The 25,849-nt window shown below is 40.5% G+C and overlaps 2 protein-coding genes across 2 annotated transcripts; one reads left to right on the forward strand and one right to left on the reverse strand.

Annotated features, from left to right (window-relative positions):
- Positions 1-6,839: 6,839 nt before the first annotated feature.
- On the reverse strand, positions 6,840-9,153 carry htr1b (5-hydroxytryptamine (serotonin) receptor 1B). The gene has a single exon (XM_069719025.1). The coding sequence runs from the start codon at positions 9,108-9,110 to the stop codon at positions 7,977-7,979; it is 1,134 nt and encodes a 377-aa protein (XP_069575126.1). The 5' UTR covers positions 9,111-9,153; the 3' UTR covers positions 6,840-7,976.
- A 9,283-nt stretch (positions 9,154-18,436) lies between these two features.
- LOC138633037 (snake venom 5'-nucleotidase-like) lies at positions 18,437-24,918 on the forward strand. The gene is made up of 9 exons (XM_069719011.1): positions 18,437-18,772; positions 18,962-19,184; positions 19,539-19,727; positions 19,946-20,143; positions 20,262-20,416; positions 20,737-20,845; positions 20,958-21,107; positions 21,509-21,709; positions 23,876-24,918. Exons 1-9 carry the CDS (start codon positions 18,437-18,439, stop codon positions 24,031-24,033), a joined length of 1,719 nt encoding a protein of 572 aa, XP_069575112.1. The 3' UTR covers positions 24,034-24,918.
- Positions 24,919-25,849: the final 931 nt, after the last annotated feature.

The following is a 25,849-nucleotide window of genomic DNA, read 5'->3' on the forward strand; positions in this document are numbered from 1 at the left end:
TCAAGATTTCAAGTCAGTTTGGTTTTGCCTTATAAAAACACAAATTTCATCAAGTTGTACCTGAACCTCACTTGTAAACCATAAAATACTTCAGAGGAAGCGCTTTAGAGACCTACCTCATTAGTCATTTAAAGCCTGTTCACTAAATGATAATGCTGTACAAGGTCAAATCATGCAAGAAGACAATTATTTCAAACACTGATTACATTCAATATTGATGCATGCTGCAGGTCTGAAAAGACAACGATGATGGCAGTTCATCCACCCGGGAACGCTCTCCTGAAGGAGCAATGATTGAGTCATCTACGTCTGCATAGAAGACAAAATATCTGAGGGAGATCGCTGTTAGATCAGTAAATAAAAGACCCATTAATGTCACGTGTAATGAGAGCTTGAAAGGGCTCCTGGCTTTCCGAGAGATTCTACTCAATGTTCTTTAAAGTTGGCAGGTGGAAGTCTTGAGATAAACCCCTCACGTCTTTGTTCTCCGTCAGCGATACCAGTGTTGATGCCCAAGAGGCTTTCCTCCAGCTGTCCAAGCTGAAAAGGAGTTAAAAGGCTGCAATCCCAAGCTGGCAGAGGAAGGATGGAACTGTGACTCCTGGTATCTAGCAAAATGGAGCCTGTTTGTCATGTTCTCTGTTGGCAGGTTTCATTTGACCTGGTAGGAGAGAGACAGTGATGGCGAGGCAGATGACATAAAGAAATGGAAGTGGAAATGGGAGAAAGAAAGAGGAAAATGAGGAAAGACGTGATGGAGTAAGAGGCAGAGTGTGAAGCCGACATAAAGGGAGGAGAAGATGGAAAAATAGTGGGATTAAGGAGAATCAGCGCTGTGTGGCAGGGGGAACAATGAGGGGAAAAGTAGAAGCAGATAAGGAGGTCGGGTCTATTGACAGCCCATCAAGGAGGCATTTCTGTCGCGGCATATTAATCCATACCCATTTGCAGCCCACAGCAGCATGACAGAGGCAGCATGGAAACCACCACTCAGTCCACGACTGAATATAAACCTGTCAAAATGGCATCAGCCACAGTGTAGCACATACATCACTGTCATGTTGTGGGTTTGACAGGCTTGATTACGGCATAAAAAGTCAAAGAAACATGAAACAAATTTTTTTTAAAAACTGATGCGACGCTCTCAGCTTTTCATGCCAGTCAAAGTTCACAATCCAGAAGCATGGGCCTGATCTGAGAATGCCACGAAGGTTCTTTGTGCTCTTGTTTGTGAGTGCATTCGCTCACGAGCGTGTTTACTTTGAGATTAAGTGGATCAGACATTTTTAATCACGTCAGCGAAGCTTTACAACAAGTAAAGAGCTCCTGCTTTGTCTGAAGACGCTCTGCTTTCTCATTGCATTTGAGTCCTGAGTGGTGAAATGGCCAACGTGGCATTCCTAATTTATGGAAATTTCCAAATAAGTAAGAAAACATGCAGAACAAAAGAGAAAGAAATAAGGTGACCTAAATGTTAACCTCTAACTGAACAGTCACATTTCATTGCAGCGTACAAATTGTCCACACAGAGACTTTAGCTTTGTGAGAGAAGACTTTTTTTTAAAAACTATAGCTTTGGACTAAATTGACCTCGTCATCCTGGCAGCCATTAGCTGTGGATGATGACTGCAACCGTTCAGTCAGGTATCACTGAAGGAGTAGTATGTTTACCTCAAACAATACTTTGATTTGATTTGAGGTCATTTATCATTTGCCTATATCTTTCTCCTTCTTCAGTCATATCAAATAAATGTATACCCGTCATAGTCATAAAGTGTGTTCCCCATTTCCTTTTTGCAAAATGATTTGGTAAGAATTCGAATTATTGTAATTCCAACTCCAATAGATGATGGGCAAAGGAAAATGTGATGTCCTGAGTAGGATTGCTAGGAAAAGGTCAGCTTGCTGTCCTCCACTAGCGTTCAGATACATAAATGTCCCACTTCCCCTGCCATCCAAGGATTTGTGCAGCAGCTTCAGAAAAGAGGATCGAAAAGGTTGTTGATGAATGTTTCTGGGTAATATAGGTTTATTCAGGGGGGGGGGGATCCCTTAATTCACATAGAGAGCTTGTGTTAAACTGTCTGTCATGAGCAGGAAGCTTTGATTTAAAAAGTTGAATGAGAGTAAAGTTGCTTAGTAGAGTGACAAGAAGCTTGGGGGGGGGGGGGGTTATAGACGAGGTAAAAAAAAGTAAGGGGGAAATTGTGTCAAGTTAATTTTATGCTAATAGCTCTCGTGACATTTTGCATCGTTATTTCTTGTGAAAATGGGAAATTACAAACATGCTAGACAAGTTTCCATCTCAATGCACCTTCTCATACTTAATATCAAAAGGTTAATAGACAATATGTAAATTCTGCCAGAGCTCAGGGGAAACCCTAATTTATATTCTTCAAAGCTCTCAACGAAACAGAAATCCATCTATTTGGGATATTTTGATTCTCTATTATACTGCAAAATTATCCATTAATGCAGCCAATTAGGTATAAGACAAAAAAGTACTCGTGTGTGACTGTACATGATATAGAAGACTCTAATGCCAAACTAATGTACCACTAGATGCAAGTATAAATTAACCATAGTGCTGGAAAAGGGGAATGAGGGCTGTAAGGAGAATTGAAATAACCTCTTACAAATGAACTGCCATCGTCCCTGTTGTGGCGCTCTCTGCCTCTTAACGAGGACAGAATAAAGTTTGACCTCTGAGCAGGGGCATCTCAAGTTCAGCACAAATGTCAGCTAAAAACAAGACATCAAACCCACACCAGTTCTTCATCAGGCAACAGTTTACTTTCCCCTCTTACTTTTAATTCTGTGTGCCCTGAAAGTCACACTAAACAAAACAACAACAAAAAAACATTGGTGGCAAAATCTGTTAAAAGGTCATAAAGCTCAACAAACAAAAATAGCCCATCAGAACTTTTTTGGGGGGACATTTTCTTAATTCAAGGAAAGATTTTATCCATTAAAGTAAAGGTCTGGTAATATATAATCATGGATTAAAAGTTATTTTATTTTACTAGTTTTATTTGCTTCAGTTTGGGATTCCAGTGGTGTTAAAATAACCCAAAGGTTACTACAAGAAAGGGGGTAAAATTAATAAATGTAAAACGGAAGTTTGTTTGAAAAATTTTAGGACTGCATTGATTGGTTATGCGACACAGGTGAAATAACTAATTCAAATGCACTACTCGGAAGAACAGAGCTCACAGAAAACAGTGGTCTTTGCAGACTTGACGGTTCAGTCCAAAAGTGTTCAGAAAGATACGGGAAAACACTCCAAAGCCTGAGGAAAACAAAACGAGATACCAGAAACCATGTACAGTAAGTAACACTAGAGAAAAGTCTGAAGCGCAAAGACAAACTGGCACAGAGGGCAGGGAGCACCCAGAGTAAATACACAAGGGGAGGGAAGACAATGAGACACAAGTGGAACCAATCGGGGCGGGGAGGCAATCACCACGATGGGAAACACATGTGGGCAGTGAGAGGGGACTCTTAAACGGCAGGTGTGGTAATTGTGTGTTCAAGCACATTAATTGGGAAAGTTACCATTTGGGAATATCCAAGGCTCAATCCCAATATCCACCCTAAACTAATGTTCTAATTCCAAATTTTCAAAAAAGTGACAATGCATATTGTCAAAAAATGTTGACTTGTTCATTAAAATGTAAACATAAAAAATATGCATTTTATAACAAACTTGTACATTTATCATTCACTGACTGAGAAAAGTTGCCAGGAATTGAACGTACACATTTTTCCCTTTGTACCCTACACTATATTTTTGGCACTCAAAAACTGTATATGCTACTGCTGGTATTTGTGTAAAAAATGTATAATACTGCAAGATCAAATTAACCCATGATTGAACATAATTTTTTTTTTTTTAAACACCATGACCTATAAGGTTTTTGCATGCAGGTAACCAGAGGACACACTCCTGCTGGTGGTAATTGAGTGGCGATTACCAGTAATGATCCCACAGTGTAGATGGACGGATCACATAGCAACCATATCCTCAGCACCAAGTACACTTCCTCTGCCACTAACTACCCAAGTTGGTGATATATTGCTTGTCAGGCCAGAAATGATGTTAAGTGTGATAGATTCACCAAATTCTAGAAGTAACAGTCCCACGAGTGTAAACACAGTCAGTGAATTGGATCACCAGTATGTTGAGAATATTTTACTCTATTACCCAGACTTTCATACTAAAAGCAGCCAAATGCAGTTTGACTTCTAATTTGAACCACAGTAGAATCTCAATTTATAATTTTGAAACACAGACTAGACATGTAGCTGGAGGGGGAACTAATGAAAAGTGCAATGAACCTTTAAACTAACCCACTTTGTTGAAAGGCAGAGAAATTGCTTGTAGCCATTCACGGCTGTGAAATGAGGAAAGAACACACATGACCGAAGGCTGTGATTTAACACACACACACACACACACACACACACACACACACACACACACACACACACACACACACAGTGTCTCAGTGACACCTTCATCTAAACAAGGTGAGACATGTTTAGTGTTTCTGGGTAGGAATACGGCCATAAATGACTTCGCCTTTGACTCCCCTCTCCAATTTTAGCTCAATATTATGTTGTTATCTCCAGAAACTGATGAGGCCAGATTTATGGCACTGCCGATAGGTTTCGATTACATTGTTTTTTTTATATGATAACATGTCTACAATGGGTTAACCATACTGGGGAGGTTCCCGAGAGAGTATGCAAATCTAAAAGTAAGGCATAATGCTCTTTTATTTTAATTTAATTAAAGAAAAGATGTAATTAATATGAAGTCATGTTTGTCAGTAACAGGACTCAGAATGAGGATTGCTGAAATCTAACACCACCACCCGCCTCCTGACTGTTATTCGCCCTCAATCTCCTTACCTTTCCGTGTCGCTTAATACAGTCTGTAACTTGCTGACTTGTTTTCCTTCCTGTCAAGGTCAATTGTTATCACCTTGGTGAGGTAATTTATAAATAGCAGATGTCCCGTTGCACCTTCACTTTTCAGGTGATGAATCCTGCAAGTCAGAAAGGGCGAAACAATAGAGCTGCTAACAAAACTACATTAAGTGGAGGAATACTTTATGGCTTCATTATCCAAGTGTTCAGCCTCACTAGCTGGTACATCAGCAGCGTCCTTCACTCCACAGCGGACCTGTGGCAGATCAGTAATGCGGCACATTCAGCCAAGAGAAAAAAAGTGGTTGTATAATTAATGCATTTGCTTGCACAATGTGCTCATCCCATGTCAACAATGGATTATGTGTGCAGCAGCCGTGCTACCTACATGAGTCATGCAATACATTTTGGGATACAGAATATCATAAACTCTGCTTGTTAAATATCAATAATCGTCCCGCATGAAATGTTTATCTCGTCCATTATCGATTTTACCCTGCGCTCTAATGGATAATGACTCGAGAAGGGTTTTTGCAGAACAATATGATGTCACAGTGAAGTTGACCTTTGACCTTGTGGATATAAAATGTAATCAGTTATTTAGACAATCCTGCAGTGAAAAGTATGAATTCTTAAGTTATGATCACTAACGTGTTTTCGGAGGTCACAGTGGCCTTTGACCATCAAAATCTAATTAGTTTACTCGAGCGTTTGTGCCAAATCTGAATGGATATTGCATTTTACAATCTGAAAATATAATGTCTCTGGTCGTGGCCATCACGGGCACAGAGGCATACAAATGGATACAAGATAAAGTATCTCAGAGGTAACAGCTACACCATTCACTGATTTGTGGCTTCTCATGCGTTATCTTTGAGATTGACAATTTCATTGCGCAACCTGGATGTGCACACTACCTCAGCATCATTGCAAGGAAAAAAAAATACTCTTTATAGTTAAGGACATTCAGCTACCATTGTTATTTTTCTGTTAATTCCCTTTTGAACCCAGTAAATATATCAAAACTCTTCAAATTTCCATGTTTTTTTTTTATTTTGTGGTGTGATTGAGGGAGAAAAAAAACCTTTTAAATGTAGGAATGCTGCGTGTGGAGTTCGCATATGCACAGAGGGACTTGCCATTGCTCATTCTCCAGCAGTGATTTATTTATTTATGTCCAACAGAATAGAAACACAAATACAAGGGGAAAATGTCAACTCGAGGCACTGTCACTACATGCATATGTTGTCACTTTTGTCCGTCTTTACCATTTCAGCAACTGTCATGGAGGAGTCTTTAAAATGAGTTGAATGCCTGCCTGTTCAACTGCGATCCCTTTTCGTGCATGAGGAACGTTATGGAAATTCATGGTAAGTCAAGTGAACGTCTGCGTACATGTTTCCATATGTGTTGACACTACGAGTGCCCCCTCGCTGAGCGTGTGAAGTACGCCGGAAGAACCTCGCCCACTCTCACTCTCGTGACTTATTGACCACATAGATGTGTCCTCCCTTGCCTGAAGGCAGCGGAGATACTGAAAGGGCAGGAAGATGGTGAGGAGTTCAAACGGTATAAGGGGAATCTCAACTGCAACACAATCGTATGCAGTCATTTGAGAAAATCAGGAGGAAGTGATGTGAAATGCTCCAAATTGATCATGTTTAATGCTCTGCCACATCTGCAATAGCCTCGCGAGGTTTTTGGATTATTTGACATCATTGTGATGTGCTCAGGCCATCATGAGTTGATTCGATTTTAAGGTAACATTTTACAACAGTGATAAAACTGCAAGTCCTTTGCAACATTATCTGTGAATCTTTCAGCATCCCAACTAAAAGAAAAGAAATAGATTGCATTTACTGGTCATATTGACTTAAAACTGCATTAAAACTCATGGAACAATCATACCAACCAAATACTTGAAGCCTTTATTGCACAGCATCTCTGAATGCAAACAGATAAAAATCTTAGAACAATGCACTTTTATTCCACTTAAGTCTGATAAATCATCTGCATTCATTTTGTAGGCCAGACTCTGATTCAAATCAGTCTCTGCAGCCATAAGACAGCAACCCATGTGACACATGAGCATAACATACTGTAGATACAGCTTTTATGTAGCAGCAAACAGACCCAAACACACACACACACACACACACACACACACACACACACACAGTAAAACAAGGTGATGTTTGTTCGGCAAAATTGAACTTATCATGAGTGTTTAGCTCTGCTGGGTGAATATCAGCTGCAGTTTCTTTGTTTGACACTGATAGGGTATGAATCTCTTAGTTCCTGGTACAGAATGCAGACGTTTGACTCTTTATCTCCTAGTGCATGAGTTTGCCTATCTACACAAAGATAACCATACAGGTTAGCAGCAAGCATGGCCATAATCAAAATATATACCTTATCCTATGAAAAACAAAACTACCTTGTTTGTACACAATGTAAAAATGTCACTATAGTTCATTTAGGCCCAAATGTATTTATGACTTTTCTGTCGGATGTTTATGACCTCTGCTGCTTACTTGCATTAATGCGTCAGTCACAGAATGGGGATATAAAGCTGCGTTAAGTCATCCAAGTAGAAATCCATATACGGAACAACCCATCACTCATTTGATATATGATAGGTTCAAGGAATCAAGTGTAGTGGGTAAATATTAACTTCTCCGCCACCATTAATGGAAAAATGTCCATATTCATAAATAATTATGCTTTATCATTTTTGTTGAAATAAAACAAGCTTCTTTTTTTTTGTAAAGATTGTTGCTTAATTCTCATCGTGTCATCACAGATAGGAAAGCATTCTGAATGAACTGAAGTCCGGCAAGTACCTCTAAATTAATTCATGTTAAATTGTGGTGCAATTTCATTCCAAATTTTGTTTGTTTAATAAAAACGGGTATTTCTAATCTTATTATGCCTATGAGTCTCAGAAATGGCGCTATTTTTTTTTACTCTATTATGTCATAAATGTTCAGAACTTCATAATAAAAATTAAACAGACAAATCTTATCGGAAACTGAGAAGACAGTTCACGATCTGCAGCATCTGAAGCGCACAAGTTTATGAAAAGCTTTCTTGAAGTCCTCATTGGACATGGTGTATATGATCGGGTTGATCAGGGAATTCAGATATCCCAACCAGGTGAAAAAGTCAAACAACTCGGGGTTGAAACATGTGTCACATGTGGCCACCAGCAACGTGTAAATAAAAAACGGAAGCCAGCAAACGATATAAGCGCCGAGGATTATCCCCAAAGTCTTTGTCGCTTTTCTCTCTCGGGCAGCTGAAATCCGTTTTTTTTCCAAAAGCGCATCGGAGACCGTCACTTTCACCTGGTTCTCGCTTGTTGAAGACCCGGTGTCGCTGGATGGAGTGTCGTGTCTACCACACTGCAGAGAGGCTGTGGACGCCACGGATCCAGGGGAGTTGGTGACCAGGTGCGCCGAGGTGAGTCTTTTCCCAACCTTCTTGGGGGACTGCTTCAGGATCCGTTTCCGAGCCTCGACGTATATCCGTCCGTAAAGGACAATGAGCAGCAAGGTGGGGATGTAAAAAGCCCCAAAAGTGGAATACATTGTGTAAAAAATGTGATCCGTGTTGACGCTGCAGCTGGTCAGCTCCTCCGCCTTCACCTGCCTCCAGAAGAGAGGCGGCAGGGAGATGGAGATAGCGATGACCCAGGCTGTGGCCACCATTCCGGCCGCGCGTCCTGGCGTGCGCTTTTTGGAGTACTCCACCGCATCCGTGATGGCCCAGTACCTATCTAAAGCGATTACGCACAGGTGGAGGATGGACGCAGTGCAGCACGTTATGTCCGAGGAGAGCCAGATGTCGCAGATGATTTGCCCGAGCGTCCAGGTATGGATCACCGTGTACAGGACGCAGATGGGCATCACCAGAATGGACACCAGCAGGTCGGTGACAGCCAGAGAGGCGATCAGGAAGTTCGCAGGAATTTGCAGTTTCTTCGACTGGGAGATTGTCGCGATGACAAAGGCATTGGACAGAGTGGTGGCGAGTGTGATAACGGAGAGAATCACAGCCAGGCTGATCTGATAAGCGAGACTCTCTGCGCTCTCATCCACAGTGTATGAATCTGCAATAAAACTGTCGTTTGTGGTGTTCACCGGCTGAGTTGGCTCGACTTGACCGGACTGCTCCATAACTTTTACTCACTTCTTGTCATATTTTATTTCACCTTCTGATATCTTAATGGACGTCGCCATATCAGTGCCATCTGGTCAGAGAATGGCACAATCAGTCTGAAACATAAAAACGGGCTCCTTTCTTCCTCATTTCCTTGTCTTACACCAGGTTTTAATGTGCGGATGCCAAAATATGTAAGCAAATATCCATTCATCGCAGGAATTCAAACTTTCCTGTTGTTTTAGCCATAAAAGAAAACTTCTTAACTGTAAATAAATCACACAGAAAGGCTCTCTGTGTGAAGGTTGAACGTTGAGTCTTGATGTCCCACATCTGGGAAGAAGTCACAGATAATCCGCATGTAGGGCAGAAGTTCTCCAGAGCTGTGCCTCCTCAGGCCCCATGTGGTTGAATGGTGAGCCGACCCAAAGTCTGGGTTTTATACACACTCTGACATCAAACAAGCACCACTGATCACAGCCTTGTTTTCCCCCCTCTCTCTCAAAGACTAGGCTATCTGCTGGGTCATAGTGCCCAGTGTTTCTTATCTGTCACCGAGGCAATGCATCACAAATATTGTTATTTCAATTGGGAAAAATAACATTTTTAAATGCAAATTGTACTAATGACACTATAAAATACAGATGCTGTTTGATGAGGAGTGAGATGTTGAACTGATATGGACTTTTTCCAGAGTGTTGTAAATCCGATCTGATTTATTCATGAGTATTAGGGTCTTTCAAGTGATCAATAAAGCATTAGAAAATGATTTAGCAACCATAAATAAAGCCATTGTTAAGCCATGTACGGAGCTTGGCATCACAGCAGCCTTTAAAATTCCTAAAACTGATTTATTAGACGTGACATAACCCGGAGATTCTGCTTTAGGATAAGATTTAGGATGGAGACTTCACACGCTGAATCCCGCCACTTTTGACACTTCTGATATGTGAAAGCAGCTGTCTTTGATATTGGCATTGGGCCACTGCCAGCAACGCACGAGACGGTGCACCTCTGGCTTGATCATATTGGAGCTCAGGTTCAGTCTTGCCTTCACTGAGGATGCATCGACCTGATAATCTGTTCAACAGCCTGACAATTTTTGTGAAATGAATCTGTCTGCTCAGGAGAAGTGTAAATTGTGACACACACACACACACACACACATACACATACACCAGGATAATGTCCATTTTCCAAACTGAGGAACTGAAATAACTTCAGGTAATGAATCTGCTGTTATATATTCTTTTCTCATCTCAAGCTGCAGTAGCAATCAAATCTACCCTTCTACACTACTTTTATTCATTTACTCATCAGAAACTTTTAATTGAAATTGACTTACATTGTGCTGCCCGGGATTCTGATTCACATTCAACTGTCTATATCTGTGGGGCTCAACCAGTTTTGCAAAGGGAAGTTTGGAGCCAATATCCAAGTGCAAATATAGTCAATTCTTATTTTTGACACATTTTTATTTTATCAGCTTTTGTACCAGAAACTCAAAAATGGGTAACACAGCTTTCAATTTCTATGCCGGCGCCAGCGACAACTGTGGCCAGAGGCATTATGTTTTCATGCTGTCCGTCCATGTGTCTGCCGTCCAAACCTCGTGAACAAGCTCTCAAGAAAGCCTCGAGGAAACGTCTTCAGATTTGACACTTTTCCCTTGTTCAGCCGAGTGTGAACTGGTCAGATTTTGGGGTTGAAAGGTGAAGGTCAAAGTGACCACACGTTGTCCCAGCCTCATGAACATGTGATCTCAGGAACACCGTGAGGAAATGTCTTCAAATTTTGGCACAAACATTTACTTGGACTCAAAAATTAACTGATTAGATTTTGGAGGTCAAAGGTCACCGTTACCTCACGTCTGTGCCATTCTTGTGAACGCGATGCAATAACGTGGGAACAAATGGGGAGGTTATGACCATATTTCGGATTCAGTCTGATACTGAATTGGTGACAGTTGTAGCATAATGAAGTGTAATTCGGGTTGATGTGTGTGAAACATCCACGTTTTATAATTTATAGCTTTTTTGCAGCAACATGCACAATTGAGGCATCGTCTGCTGTCATGGCAACAGCTTAACGATTAGAATCAGCTGAATTAGCCAAATTCCTTCAAAAGTCTTCACTGCATCATGAGTCTGGACAGACATGGATGTACACAAGGTGGTAATTAATTAATTCATGTTATTACATTTGTGTTGAATAAAGTTTTAAAGATTTAATGAAACCCATAAACACTGCGTGAGCCATGATTTAAAGCATTAATGTTATTACAGATATATTAAATTACTAAGACTATACATCTGATAGATAAGCTACACTCAGTTGTCTGTTTGTTATGCACGCATACCCAAAACTAATAGTGTAATGCAACAAATACAACAACAGACACTCTATTAATTTGTCCACGCTACTCATATCAGTGAAGGGAGCCAATTTGATAAAGTCAGAAAACAAAAGGGGGTTTCCTGTGTGCTCTTAGCTGCATTTTTAACTGCAAATTTTAATTTTTTTAGACTTCCTTTGAAAGCGTTAACATCAGAAAGTGATGAATTTGAATGTTTCAACTACCAAAGCCTTTTCTTTTCTACAGCATTCACTTTGTAAAGACAACTAGAGCTAAAAAATTTAACTATTTCATCCTTTTAGTGTTCATGATATAATAGTATTCCATTTGGAAATCCACTCCTGCCACACAATCAAGTTTAGACATTATCTTCACTATTTATTTAAACTTTCTTCATGACCCAGTCATATGTAGTCATGTGGATGTGTTTTGAACACACTGAATTAATTACAATTTTTAGTTTTTACCATCACAACCACATAGTGCATTTGGTTTTCTTCTATCAGTTTGCTCCGCATGTCCGCATCACTGATAGAAGAAAACCAAATGCACTACGTGGTTGTGATATCAGCTGACAACATGAAACAGTGAACACAAATGCTGATACTGCACAAAAAACACCCGATTGTACAATATGCTGTTTTACCTTCAACCCGAACACTTGGTCTCGGTCATTACTTTCTGTTGAGGTAAACACTGAATCTTGTTTAGCTAAGTCAAATATATTGCGTTTACAAAAAAAAAAAGTCATAAAATATCCACCAATTGCTCAGCTTTGGACTGCATTTTTAATTATTAATTTAAAATGATCCTCCTTCTTTGTAAGTGTGCAACCAAGGTTGAGATAAAGGTAAATTAATCTTTCCTTTGTCATTAAAAATGTATTGCCAAATAAAAAAAATAAAAAAAAGAAAAGAATGCGCATTTGTGTCAAACAGTTGAACGTCATTTAGAGTTTACTGCAGCGTTTCGATACGTCGCACATTAACGATGCACTCATCTGAACTCACAGGAGTTTGAAGTTATCTATGGCAGCAAAACCAGAGCAGACAAGTAGAGATTCTCAAACATGTGTGCTACTTGAGTTCGTGTTCGAGGGTGAGTAGTTTAAGTCTCACTAGAAAAACTGGATAAAACTTCTCCATATAGGTGTTTTTCCATTTTCTGAATTTTCTAGTACGTTATCTTCCATTTATATCCGATCTCAAGCGCAGACATCGACAGGGTTGAAAAAGAATGTCGCATTTTAATGAGCTCGAGATAGCAGGTCTGGGATATTTTCTGGGGAGACCGAACATTACAGAGTGCAGTAATATCTCTTTTAATGGCTCCATAAGGGGCAAACAAACATTTCTGACACCCTTGAAAACTACGTCAGCAATTTTATTTTTCTGTGATGCCAGTTAATTGCTTTTGGTATTAATGATTTCATTCTGAGGGAACTGACTGCATCTCTTGCAGGAAGCCTTTATTGAATGTGCGGTAAAACTCAATAACACTGTACGTTTTGCAATCGCTGCTCACAAGTTATTAACTTATTAGTGACGACAACAGTGTCTGAACATACCTCTGTGCCTCCTGTTGTTTAACACTTTAATACCCCTATGGGCAGAAACCAATAACAGTCATTACTGTGTCTGAGCTCAGCTGAGAGTAACCTCAGGCAGGGCTCAGTGAAACAGACACTCCTGTGAGTTGGTGATTGCACCCCTTCACTGACCATGACTGCCTGGTGCCACTAATGCACAGGGCACTGGGTACCATACGGCTCACATTACCCCACAAAAACACACGCTATTTTCTGTTTTCACACCCTCACTTTACACTCAAAACACATGCAGACATGCATACAGGCTGATGTGAGCTTGGATCAACATAACACGGTGCAATTTGCAGCAGATGGCGAGGCTGCAAACACTGACACGTTTCTGAGTATGAAACTCGTGGTCGAGCCACTAAAGTCGTGTTTTGTTTCGTTTCCCAGGTGTAGTTTTGGGCGTGAAAAAGCTTCAGTGTGACCCAGTTTGGTGGCAGCAGAAGCAGCATGGGGACATTTCTGAGTCCGTTTCTGTTATCTCCTCTCAATCTCTAAACACACTGCAGCACAGCACAGTAGCCAGCAACCTCCAATCTCTGAAATACTATTTTTAGTCCGGTAATAAGGTATCCAATGAGCTTTAAACTTGGTACAGTATAATATATGCCACGTGCAAGTACAGCAGTATGTGGAAAATCTTCTTATATGTATACACAGAATATTTACTCTTTGTAGTGTATCAGTGAAACATTTATCATATTTTTGATCGCAAAAAGATGTTCCAGTGAAGTACTCACATCATTTTAGAAATAATCTGCAAAAGATGATCGATCGCATGTCTTCTTTGGTTTCATCCATTGAAAATGGATCCTGACGTGAGTTCATTATTGTTAAAATGTGTTTTTCAAAAAGTAAACTATATCTTGAGTTGGTTAGTCAGTAAATGGATCAGCGTCTTGCTGAGAAGCTTCTACAGGAGAGCAGACTGACGTTCGTGATCCAGGTTGGACCACTTGGTAAACGTAAATAAACATTTATTGTCTTTTATCTCCATATTTGGTCTCTACCAAACTCCTGAGGAAAATATCCACCACCGTCTCTATGTTCACTTGTAACTCTGTCAGCTGTTTGATGTCTGACAGGTGTGACAGTTTCTTAAACGCCTTCTTTTAGAGCGTCTTAATTGAAAACAGCTGCCTGCTGTGGTAAGTGAATGAAACAACACAACAATGAGCTGAATGACACTAAATGTTGCTGAGCTGAGGAGAACTGCATAGTCGGGGATAACCATCTATGGCTGCATCACTATGCGTGACATGCTTCATATTAATTATTTGATACTTTGTTTGTATAATAATGAGAAGCATAGCTTTGAAGTGCCAGTCCCAGAATACACGTGGAGGATTATAATGAAAAGTAAAGACGAGCAGCCTGGCTGTACTTCTGCTACACGCCTCATTACACTTTCTCGGACGTTCATCAAGAGCACTTTGAACACTTTTTGGGGCAACCGTTTTGATATTATTGTAGTCATCCGTTTCTATCCTCGATAACTGACAGCTGCAGCAGTTGAGACCAAATAGGGCAAAACCAAATCAGGGCAGATCCCTTGTTGTTATGAGATTCAATCCTCCCTCCTCAGCTTCGTTCCCTCCTCCCCAAAAGCAGCGCTGTAGGGAATGGCTCCCTCTTATCCAAGTGTTTATGAGATGAGACATGGCAGAAATGACCAAGCGGAGTAGCTAGGTCAGCCATGTTTGGAATCTGGGGCCTAAAAAGTATTCTCACGGCTGTGTGACTGAAAATATGGATTAAAACAGGCGATATTGTGTTTGTATGAACAGAATCGGTTACATGTTTTTCGTCCTAGCAAGATGCATGCACCTTAATTACACCTCCGCAGGTCAATTTCAGTTTGTAGGTTATTTACAATCTAAATAAATAGTTTTCCATTTCTCATTGTATAAACATTAATATTTAGTCAAATAGATCAAATAGAGCTCCATTGGCTTTGAATCTGCTGAGCAAATTCAATAAAGAATAGATCAATATATGTAAAGTCATGTGCTTGAGAATATCCAATGTACAATGCTCCTGTATCCCCCCTCACCTCACCCTTCCCCACATCTTTCCCCAGTTTTAATAAAAATGAAAATGCTGCTTATGAGTAGTAATTAAATATTTGTAATACAATTATACTCTCAATGAGGCCATCATTACTTTTATTTTGATGTCATACTCCACTTTGCATCGCGTGATGTTGCTACTTGTACTTGAGTAAACTCGGACGACTTCTTCCTCCACTGTTTCCGATCTGAAGGCTTCGGAGCACAATGAGAGGATCAAATATAGGACACGGGTTGAACAGACCCCGTCCCACTGCGGGGCGCCCTAGCCTCGTCTGATGGGACACGGTGCCTTCTGCCCCGCCAGTCAGTTCTCTAAAGGCCTCCAGCTAAAAATGTATTGGGAGAGATGCGAGCTTCTATTTACAACTGGGGGCTTTTTGGTCTCGAACTTTCCAAATGTGATGATCATGTGAAGGATCGGTTGCCATCATGTGGGGGATTGTGCCACTTTTTGAAAGGGATGTGCCCCATTTTGAAGGAGACCCTCGTTCGAGTGGCGGTCTGATCACTTTTAGAGCATTTCAGCTGAGGAAGGAGCGGGACAAGGTGTGTACTAAAACACACCCTTTAAAGAAGTAACTTATTCCCTGGGGGGGAAAACGTGACAGGAAATGAGCTGAGTGCTGATGAAAACTGCTGACTGATATCAGACCGGTGTTGCTGTGGTCAGACTCTCTCTGTGGTTGAGTCCATTTAAAATCTGAATGTCCAGATGGGAAACTCGCGGCAGGCGTTTGAGAGTATTATCAGCCATTTTAAAAGCTGGAACCAGTCTACACTTTGAGGAGAAAAAAAGAAAAAAAAAAGCAAGCATAGAATTGATTTATTAAGCCACGGCAAAGATGCTGCTGTGAAACCATTGTGTCAGTCACTGAGGTTGTGTTGCATAAAGCACGTCACGCAACTACACTATCACAGATGGCCTCATTTTAACAATGAAAGGGAGATTACCCAGAGGTATAGATTGCACACATTATAATTATCACACTGCTCATATACACGAGGAGAAGAGTAGGACCTGATCGTGAGACGTGAGATGAGGTTTACTGCCTCCTGGAGGCATCAGTTGTCAGATTTTGCGCGGTGAAAGACACGCGCAGGGCAATAGCAAGACGAGGCCATCAGCCAAAATCCCCAGCGGGCAGACGAGTGCTAATAGCACACATCAGTGCCGGTGTTGGGGACGCCTCGTCGAGTGTGAAAAGGAGAGAATCACGGGAACAGTGTTCATGCTTGGCGGTGAAATTTCAGCAGCTTGACAATCCAAGGCAGGAGGTAAAATGCAGGATTGCGGTCTGAGGTGCATTGCAGCTTCACAATGTGCGCGAGAGTGCATGAAGGCGTCACGACAATGTGTTTCCATCCAGGAGAACGGACACGCTGAAAGTTAGCTCGGCAAACAATAACGACAAGAAGTTCAGCAAGGGTTTGCACATTAAAGTGCTTTTAGCCCTTTCAAGACGGGAGAAACCCAATATCACTCTGTGAGGAATGTTTACACTTCACAAACACAATGCCGTCTTGTCTTTCTGTGTCAGCTCGTGTCAAGCGGCACCAGATGCAACCTCTGGTAGTTTTGGTAAACACTGAGATATTGCACATTAATCTAGACCCACTTGGCAAGCTACAGTGCTTTTGTGCTGGCACCAGAATTTAAGCCGTGTTAGGTCCAAACGCGAAGCGAATTACTGCCGCGGAGCGATTACATACAAAGTCAATGCAAAGAGGCGGATGTGGACCATCTGACATGAACATCACTTGTCAATCAGGTACCTTTCAGGTTTTTCACCACTCGTGACTGTGGTCACCCCACCCCACCCACATCCCACACAAACCCCACCTCACCCTTCTCCACCCACATACCCAAATCCCACCCTACTCACACACACACACACACACACAACGCATCCACCCACATCAAATTAAGTCTCCACAAAATCTTCAGTGACATTAAACCCCTTTGGTAAATTCCTGATTCATTTAATGTGGAGGTCACAGTTGTGGTACCGGTGACAACATCTGAACCATTAGAGTGTAAATGCCCTACAGTTACACCTTTTGAGTATCTAGGTATTCTCCGGGAGTCACAGAACTTGCCTTTGAGTTACTTTAACTGCTTTAGTCCTGGTCTGTCCACTAAGGGGTGCTGCTGGGTGAAGAGAATGTACACACTGAGTACAGTTTGTGAAGTGTGGAGATTCACTCATTCATGAAAACTGTTATATATAAAGCACTGGAGACCAGACTTACAGATCATGAATAGAGGATTGTGTGATCTAATTATAATTTCTCCGCATTTCACGACAACTTAGTCCAAACAAACCTTTTTCTTGAAAGGCTTAAAAAAAAAATTGTTTTAATTAAATCCAGGAATAGGCAAAATATGATCATTTTTCACCATCAAAAGTCAAACTGAAAGCAAACATAAGTCAACCCTGTAGGATATTGAGTAAAAAGGCTTTCTGGTGCAAAATTATTTGTTATATTTAAGATATTTTTCACAAGCTCTCTCTCCCTCCTCAAAGTAGGATGATCTTACACAGGTATAAGTGTAACCCACAAGGGGTTAACAGAAGACTCAATATGCTGTGGACCAGTGTCTAGATTCCTAAAGGAGAGGTTGTAAGGCATAACAGACACAGTAATAAACTGGAGCCATAGGGTTAAGTTCAACTGCAATTTGTAATAACTTTAACAAACAATAAAACATTAAACTATTTACACTCACATTTTAGGTTCAACCTATGCAATAATTAGTGCATTTAAAGTAACAATAACTGCTTAGCAGCTCGAAAACATAACACTCATGAACTTGTTATCAATATCACAGGTGATGAAAGATGAAAGTTTAAATGCACACGTTCAGTAGTTTTAAACAGACATTACATTTTATCATGAGCACGAGGGGTGCATAACAGTACGGTGTGGCTGCAATATAAATAGTGCAACACGAATTTAAACACAAACTTATAATACCTAAAGACAATTGAGCTAGGAATCATACTTTTTCCCACCGGGTTATCAATGCAGAACGAATGAAATTCAGGTTTTCTTACTATTAGTAGGGTATCCGTCTATTTTACACATGATCTATAAAGCTCTATAAAGCTTTATAAATGTATGTTAAAAAAAATTAACGATACAAAAACTCATTATAGCTATACATCTTTTATTTAAAAAAACAAAACCAAAAAAAAACGTTTTAACGTGTTGTGATCACTTGTATCTGTGCTTCAACACGTCCCACTTCGATGGGGAAGCCCACGCCTTTTTCATGAACTGTAAATTCTTCGCTGATGCGTCTTTACGCACAGCGACAAGATGAGCTGCGGGTCGTCTCGGTGCGCTCTGCGCTGCCTCGTGCTGCTTTTGAACTGTTGGAGCAGAGTGTCGACCTTCGACTTGACACTTCTTCACACCAACGACAACCATGCACGCATCGAGGAGACCAGCGAGGACTCGGGGAAGTGTCAAGAAAGAGGCTCCTGCTTCGCTGGGGTTGCCAGAAGGTTCACCAAAGTGTCGGAGATCCGGAAAAAGGAGAGGAACGTGTTGTTTCTGGATGCTGGAGACCAGTTTCAAGGAACTGTCTGGTTCAACTACTATAAAGGCGCAGAAGCAGCATACTTCATGAACAAACTTGGTTATGATGTCATGGTAAGTGGCCTTCTATTTTTCTTATTTTTATTTTTAAACGTGCAACCACACAGTGGAGCAGGGTTTTGCACTCTTAATAAAAGTTTCTGTAACTGCAGAATTGCAGATTCAGTTTTATTTTTTTATTTGATTAAATGACAATCCATGAGTTGATTAAATATATATATATATTTTTATGGCATCATATAGGCTTTGGGAAACCACGAATTTGACAACGGAGTGGAGGGTCTGATCCAGCCCTTCCTGCAGAGTGTAAATTGCTCTGTGGTGAGTGCCAACATTAAACCTGATCACACTCTGACTCCAAGCCTCAGCCGCTATTACCACCCATACACAGTCATCAATGTGGGCTCAGAGAAAGTGGCTGTGGTCGGATACACCACTGTAGAGACACCTTTCTTATCCATGCCAGGTAAACACACAACCTTTTTTGATTGATTAAATGTCCCTATTTGTTGCACTTTTTATTTTATCAATTTACTTTTATTGTTGCTTCTTTAGTCCAGTACATGAATGAACTCTTACATTATCACAGTGAAGAAGCTATTACTCTGAGTTTGTCCCACGGTGGATACGGCTTCTCTTCTTGTTTCCGTTTTCAGATTCACAGAGGTTTTCTTTACTTGTCAGCTGCTGTAGGGCTACTTATCGATTTCATTCACACCTTCATGTTATTGTTTTCCAGTTTTATCCACCAGTTGAGAGCATGAGTGCTGCATGTGTGGGACCATGCAAAATAAGCTATCTCTTCTCTCCTCTGTGTTAGGCCAACATCTAAAGTTTGAGAATGAGGTGGAAGCACTTCAGGTTCAGGTCAATATGCTGGAAACTATGGGCTTTAATAAGATCATCGCACTTGGACACTCTGGCTTTGACATGGATAAAGACATCGCCAAGCGTGTGAGAGGAGTTGATGTTGTTGTTGGAGGACACACCAACACGTTTCTCTACACTGGTATTTTCATCCTACTTCATCCCCTATGGTCGTCTGTTCAAGTGGCTTAGGTTTACGTAAATGTTTTGTTTTGTCGTTTCGCTTGAGTCAAGACATGTGAACTGTCCTTCATATGCACAACAAGTCAGTTGAAAGCTTTTGCAGGTTTCTATGTTTATCATGACAGGAAGTGAGCAGTGTTATAGCTGCATAAACCACAACGTCCTCTTTCTCTGCAGGAGAACCCCCCTCCACTGAAGTACCGGCAGGTCTGTATCCTTTTATGGTAAGGTCTGATGATGGGAGAAACGTGCCAGTGGTCCAGGCCTTTGCCTTTGGGAAATATCTTGGATACCTAAAAGTGACCTTTGATGAAGCTGGAAAGGTCATAAAAGCTGTTGGAAACCCCATCCTAATGGACAGCAGCATACCTCAAGGTAAAAAAAAAAAACAACAGCCTGTACTTTATTAATATCACGTGTCCCATGCCAGACTTTTCAAGAGCTGTCACTAAATCTTTTAATCACAAGCTTTACTTTTATCTAACTCTCTCAGACCCAGATATCCTTGCCGACATTGCGAAGTGGAAGAAAGACTTGGCTCACTACTCCTCGCAGTATGTTGGGCAAACCTTAGTCTACCTCAATGGGACATTTGAGGAGTGTCGATTTCGGGAGTGTAACCTTGGAAACCTAATCTGTGATGCTATGGTAATAATGACAACTTTCACTTCATTCTTTCAGCTGCATGTGGCTCTTCGTTTACGACAGAAGACAAAAAATAAATAAATCCCATACAGTGGCTGTAAACCCATGTCATGCCTGTGCATGTTCAGTGTTTGTCATCAGCGGGAATGTGGGAACATTAGTAGCTGCAGGGTTTGAAGGAGGTTGACGTAAACCTCCATTGAGCAGATCATTGTAGGCAGAGCAGGGATGATAAAAAAAAAAAAAGGTCACAAACACAAGAGAGGGACTCTTTACAAAATGTAGATTTTCACTGCCACAATATTTCCTTTTTGCATCAACAGATTTATCACAATATAAAGTATTCAAGCGACTTGCTGTGGAATCACGTGGGCATTTGTATGCTGAATAGTGGAGCCATACGGTCAGCGATAAACGAGCGCTACAAAAATGGTACATCTTGGTTTTTCTATGGAATTTCTGAGTGCTTTATTTCAGTAGCCACAAATTTTCACTTGCTGCAAGCGTACCTTTATAACCTACTGGATTTACCTTTATTTTTAAGGTTCTATAACAATGGACGAGATCCTCACTGTCTTACCCTTTGGAGGGACCTTTGACTTGGTACAGATAAAAGGATCAACAGTGAAAAAGGCATTTGAACACTCCGTTCACAAATATGGAAGCATGTCTGGAGAATTTCTTCAAGTCTCAGGTTTGTTCTCAGGCTCCTGTCCACCAACACTTTTATAATCCACAGTCAAACAAATATTCACCGTTTCTGTGACTGCTTTGGTTTTGTATTGAAAAACATTTTTGGGAAGGAAATATGCTCATTTACTTCCTTGCAGAGAGTCAGAGCTGGCACTGCAAACGCCATTGTTCACCTGCTCGCTTGCTTAGGTGTGTACCCCGAGGTATATTAACTTAGCTATATCCACTAGGGGACAGATTACAGCCTAGTCTGGTTGCTGTCTCCAGCTTCATGTTGAACTGTAAATGCCGTTGATCTTGAATTATTCCTCGTGGGTGTTTTACTTGTTAATAAAGTTCACAGGATGCATAAAACACGTCGCTCCCTTAAGTAAACAGCGTCATTCTCTGAGGCATTTCCAGGTATTCACGTGGAGTACGACCTCTCCAAGCCAGCGAACCAGCGTGTGGTGTCGGTGTCAATGCTCTGCATCGAGTGCCGCGTGCCCAAGTATGAACCGTTGGACCCACAGAAGACGTACACTGTGGTCATGCCTTCATACATGGTGGGTGGAGGTGATAACTTTATCATGGTCAAGGAAGAGCTACTGAAGCATAACACAGGTGGGCAGACACGTTATTAAATGTTTCAATATGATAAATGTGTTTAATTTGGTATGTCAAGGCAGAAATAGTTGGTTTTATTTATTTGAAGGTTTCAGTGCTTGATGCTTAAAAATATGCACGAGCAAAGCAACGGCAGCATTTAACGACCAATATTTACGATTAGAGAACTACAGAGACTTGGCAGACTGTTAAAAAGCTTGCTCCTGGTCTTTAATGTCTCGGAGTACTTCCTCCCAAGCCTTTCCTTCCTTGTGGAATCCAGCCTAAGTAAGCCCTGAGGCTTTAACGTCTTTTTAATAACAAATAATTAGAGGGTGCTGGACAGGGCTTTTCCATAACATTTAGTCATTTATCTGCACTGGCAACATTTTAAGGTAGGTAGGTAGGTAGGTATTTACTTTATTAATCCCCGAGGGGACATTTTTTAATGAAACCTCTCCACAAGAATATTTGGAGGACACAGTCAAATTCAAACATGAGTGCATGTAATAGATGATCGTGAGTTATTTTAAGGGAGGAAACTTCAAAAATATTCCCGGCCTCTTTCAGTTCCATCGACAGCTTGACAAATGGAAAAACAGACTAGCATATGGTACGCCAGCTTTATTTGCGCACCGACCTTACAGCTTTAAGACAGTCAGCTGGTTTTCTGAATTAAATTTCTGAGTGTACTGTTTAACTTGGCAGAACATGTCATATCCAGATATCAAAACTGTAGAAAAGATGAAAGTAAGACAGGATGTCAGCTGGGGAGGAGCACCAAGCTTCAAATGTTGTAAACAAAGAATTTCCTTTCCAAGTATTGTGCCATGGCTGGATGTCAGTCACTCAGACGGTTTACCACTTTACTCAAAAGTACAATATAAAAACTACTATATAAACTGCTGTGACATTTTGTACAGAAATTCAGGGTCCCAAGATTAACCCTAATGATTTTGATCATCCTATAATGGTCACATTTGTGGATTTATGTGAAATGTCTCAACAGCTATTGAATGGATTTCCATATAATCTATCTGGAACACACATTAATGTCAGTTTCACTTGGCGTCAGTGCTCATGTGCAAATGTTAACACCCTAAACTGAAGTGGAGAACTTGATTAACCTGCTAAGCATGAGCACATTAGAGTTGTCATTGTGAGCATGTCACAACACTAATGTTAGCATTTAGCTCAAGTACAGTATCACAGAACTACTAGTGTACTTTCTCTCTTTTTTTTATGTTCTTTCTGTGCAATTACGAGTAATATAATAACTTCCCCTTATTTATCTGTACATTTTAAATCCTGTCTTTTATTTTTTTTACTCAGTCAATGTCAATGCAAGGATTTGAGACTGACTGCAACTTTTCTATAAGCGAGGAGTTGCTGGCTGTCCCAGCAACACATCCATTTCGCCAGCTAAATAATGTATCTTTTTTGACCCTCAGTTTGCTCTGGGAATGTTGTATCTAAAGCAGATTCATACTCTTATTATGCTGTTTATAATTATTGCAAGCGGAGTTTAAAGCACTAAAGTTACCACGGTTATGTGCTTTTAAGAGCGTAAAGAAGATGCCATTGCTTGGGTGGGGAAATAGGATGATGGCCATAGAAATGGTGTCAAAATAACCGCTTACCCCAAACATTACAAATCAAAGGAATGAGCTGGTACTTATTAACCACACAGGGGAAAAATAAGTTTTTCAAGGGATTCAACATCCCAACTGACAGGAAAAAAATATAAATGGGGAAGAAAATATTGGAGAGGTCTGCTAGCGCTAGGTCACTACACCAGGGCTTCAGTAAATTTACCACACAACCTTGAACAGGAGGACTTCTGTGTGAATCGTCTTCAAATAAGACTGCTGCTACAATCTCCCAGTTTTCTGAGGACACGATATGTCAATCAGTCCGTTCATTGCCAGACTTCTTGCACAACTTCCATGGCACATTCTGGCGTGAGCCACCTTGTTCTGCAATTTACTGCCAACATATATGGAGTAATCAGACAACACAAAACACCTGTGCCAATTACTTCCTTCCCCGGCAACGTTCCCAAAACCACTCCCACCGTCTCTCCCTCATACAGCTGACACAAAACCAAGCTCCCCCCCCCCCACCACTGCATAAAAGAAAAAGTATATTTAGTCGTTGTTGTTTTTTTCCTTTTATCTCTTGCAGGCGACATGGACATTTCAGTTTTTTCCAAATACATCTCGGATATGAAGCGCGTGTACCCCTCAGTGGAAGGTCGCATCACCTTCAGGAACTCTGCTGTCTTTACAGCCCACAGCCTTGGCTTGTTGCTGCTCAGTCTCTGTCTGTCCCTGACCCCCTGATTGGCTTGTACACTCTGGGAAACTGTGATAAACTGAAGGGTTTGGAAACTCCTTCAGGACTTGCTTAACTGCCTTTCCATCTCACTGCCTTCAAGGAAAGCTAGAAGACAACAAGACTGCAGGTTCAGCCTAAGTACTCTGGAAGGTCCCTGAAGACCATTTTGTTGAACACACAAATGTGCAAGATGAACAATTTAGATATAAAAGAGTGAGGACGTACTGAATATTACCAAATAAGGGTGACTTAAAAGTGCATGCAAGTCATTTTTACTGACATTTCAACAAATGTGAATGTGGCTTTTTTTCGTGAATTTATAATACAATGAATGTCTAAAATCCAAGATGGTGCATGACAATGACTTAATAAGGTATAAAAGAGTTTTAATGACTGTAAGCTAACTGGCCAAAGTTCTTGGTACGATAATAAACAAGGGGATGGCTGTCAGCAGCTATAAATCTAACTTTTTTTTACAGTCTAACAATGGATGGAAACAAGCCAAAGCTTCAAGTATTAATCTACTGGATTCTGTCTTTGATTACCCTTTTATCTCAAACTGTTTTCCATACATAATTTTGGTCCAGTTTATTGTTCCAGTTTTTCTTGTAAATAACAGAGCACCTCGACTGCTCCTCAGACCTCATCTTTATAAAGAAGGATGTGTTACAGATACAAATACTGTAGATATGATCTGTTGATAGGTTTTTGAGGTTTTTTTGGAGTGTCTGCCAGAATGCAGAAATGGCATATTTGTCCATATTTGTCCACACACTTGTACTTATTAACCAGAAGTCATAATCATGAAGTCCTTTTGTCAGACTGTTAAAATAAAATAGAAAAAAGAAAAGCATCTTTGGTATTTGTTGTTTTTACTTGTTAAAAAATAAAATGGCATTGTGACAATGCATCAAAATGAAATTAATTTTGAGTGACCTTTTCTGCATACTACCAATAGGCCTTCAGTTAATGATTATCCCCATCATTTCAGCAGGCAAGTGGTTGTAAATAAAACAAAGTATAGTATTATGCATTTGATTGTTTTGATTAATCTTTGAGTTTAATTGATCACTTTGGAATTTCACTTTATCAACTGAGCTGATATTGGCATCTTCAGTTCAATTCTGCTGTCACACATCCCTTTTTAATTAATATGTAAAGATAAAACAGATCAAACTAATTTCCAACCTTGAGAGTAACCACCAAATGTTTGGTATGTTTGCCAGACTAACAACTAGTTAAGTTAGTATAAGGGGAAAATTATACCGTTGTAGGAAGTTGTGAAATTGTATTTGAATGTACCCCAGAATCTCTAAATGTGTATTCAGGCTTGTGAACATGAATTCATGAAACGGTAGGAGGAAGTGAAATTCCTTTGCTTAAGAATTACAAGGACACAGCTCACTTTCATTTCAAAACATAAGTTTCAGAAACTAGAAGTATTGAAATGGGGCCTGTGATCTACAGCTAAGAATACTTCATATAACGATAGCAAACCAGACAAAGAGCTGGCGCAGTATAGCAGCAGCATGCCGTCAGCCCTCAACTTAAATAAACTACTGATGAGGACTCTGCACAGGTGTGCTCTTAACGAAATGGCATGCAGGTGTGTGACTGCTCCCATGAAAGGCAGGGAAGCTAAATGCACTACGATATACACAGCACTCATACTCAAAGGAGGCTTAAAAAATAAATAGAACGCACACTTGCACAGGGTCCATGGGGTTGGGATGGTGATAATTAGAATTTTAAAGTGTGTGAGATTTGTGAATGTGTATACATATTATGAGGTCATAGTCTTAACTCAAACCCTAACCCTAA

This window comes from Brachyistius frenatus, unplaced genomic scaffold (genome assembly GCF_029030835.1).
Source record: "Brachyistius frenatus isolate BFR_SWC_R1_liver_20210118 unplaced genomic scaffold, ASM2903083v1 Contig_204, whole genome shotgun sequence".
NCBI classification, from domain to species: Eukaryota; Metazoa; Chordata; class Actinopteri; family Embiotocidae; genus Brachyistius; species Brachyistius frenatus.

What these genes read in the sequence shown, in the direction of transcription:
- htr1b (XM_069719025.1), bottom strand. Translation starts at nt 9,110, where the DNA reads ATGGAGCAGTCCGGTCAAGTCGAGCCAACTCAGCCGGTGAACACCACA.
- LOC138633037 (XM_069719011.1), top strand. Translation starts at nt 18,437, where the DNA reads ATGAGCTGCGGGTCGTCTCGGTGCGCTCTGCGCTGCCTCGTGCTGCTT. An exon ending in AACTTGGTTATGATGTCATG is followed by an intron (nt 18,773 to 18,961) that starts GTAAGTGGCCTT and finishes GGCATCATATAG; the next exon opens with GCTTTGGGAAACCACGAATT. An exon ending in AAACGAGCGCTACAAAAATG is followed by an intron (nt 20,846 to 20,957) that starts GTACATCTTGGT and finishes TTTATTTTTAAG; the next exon opens with GTTCTATAACAATGGACGAG.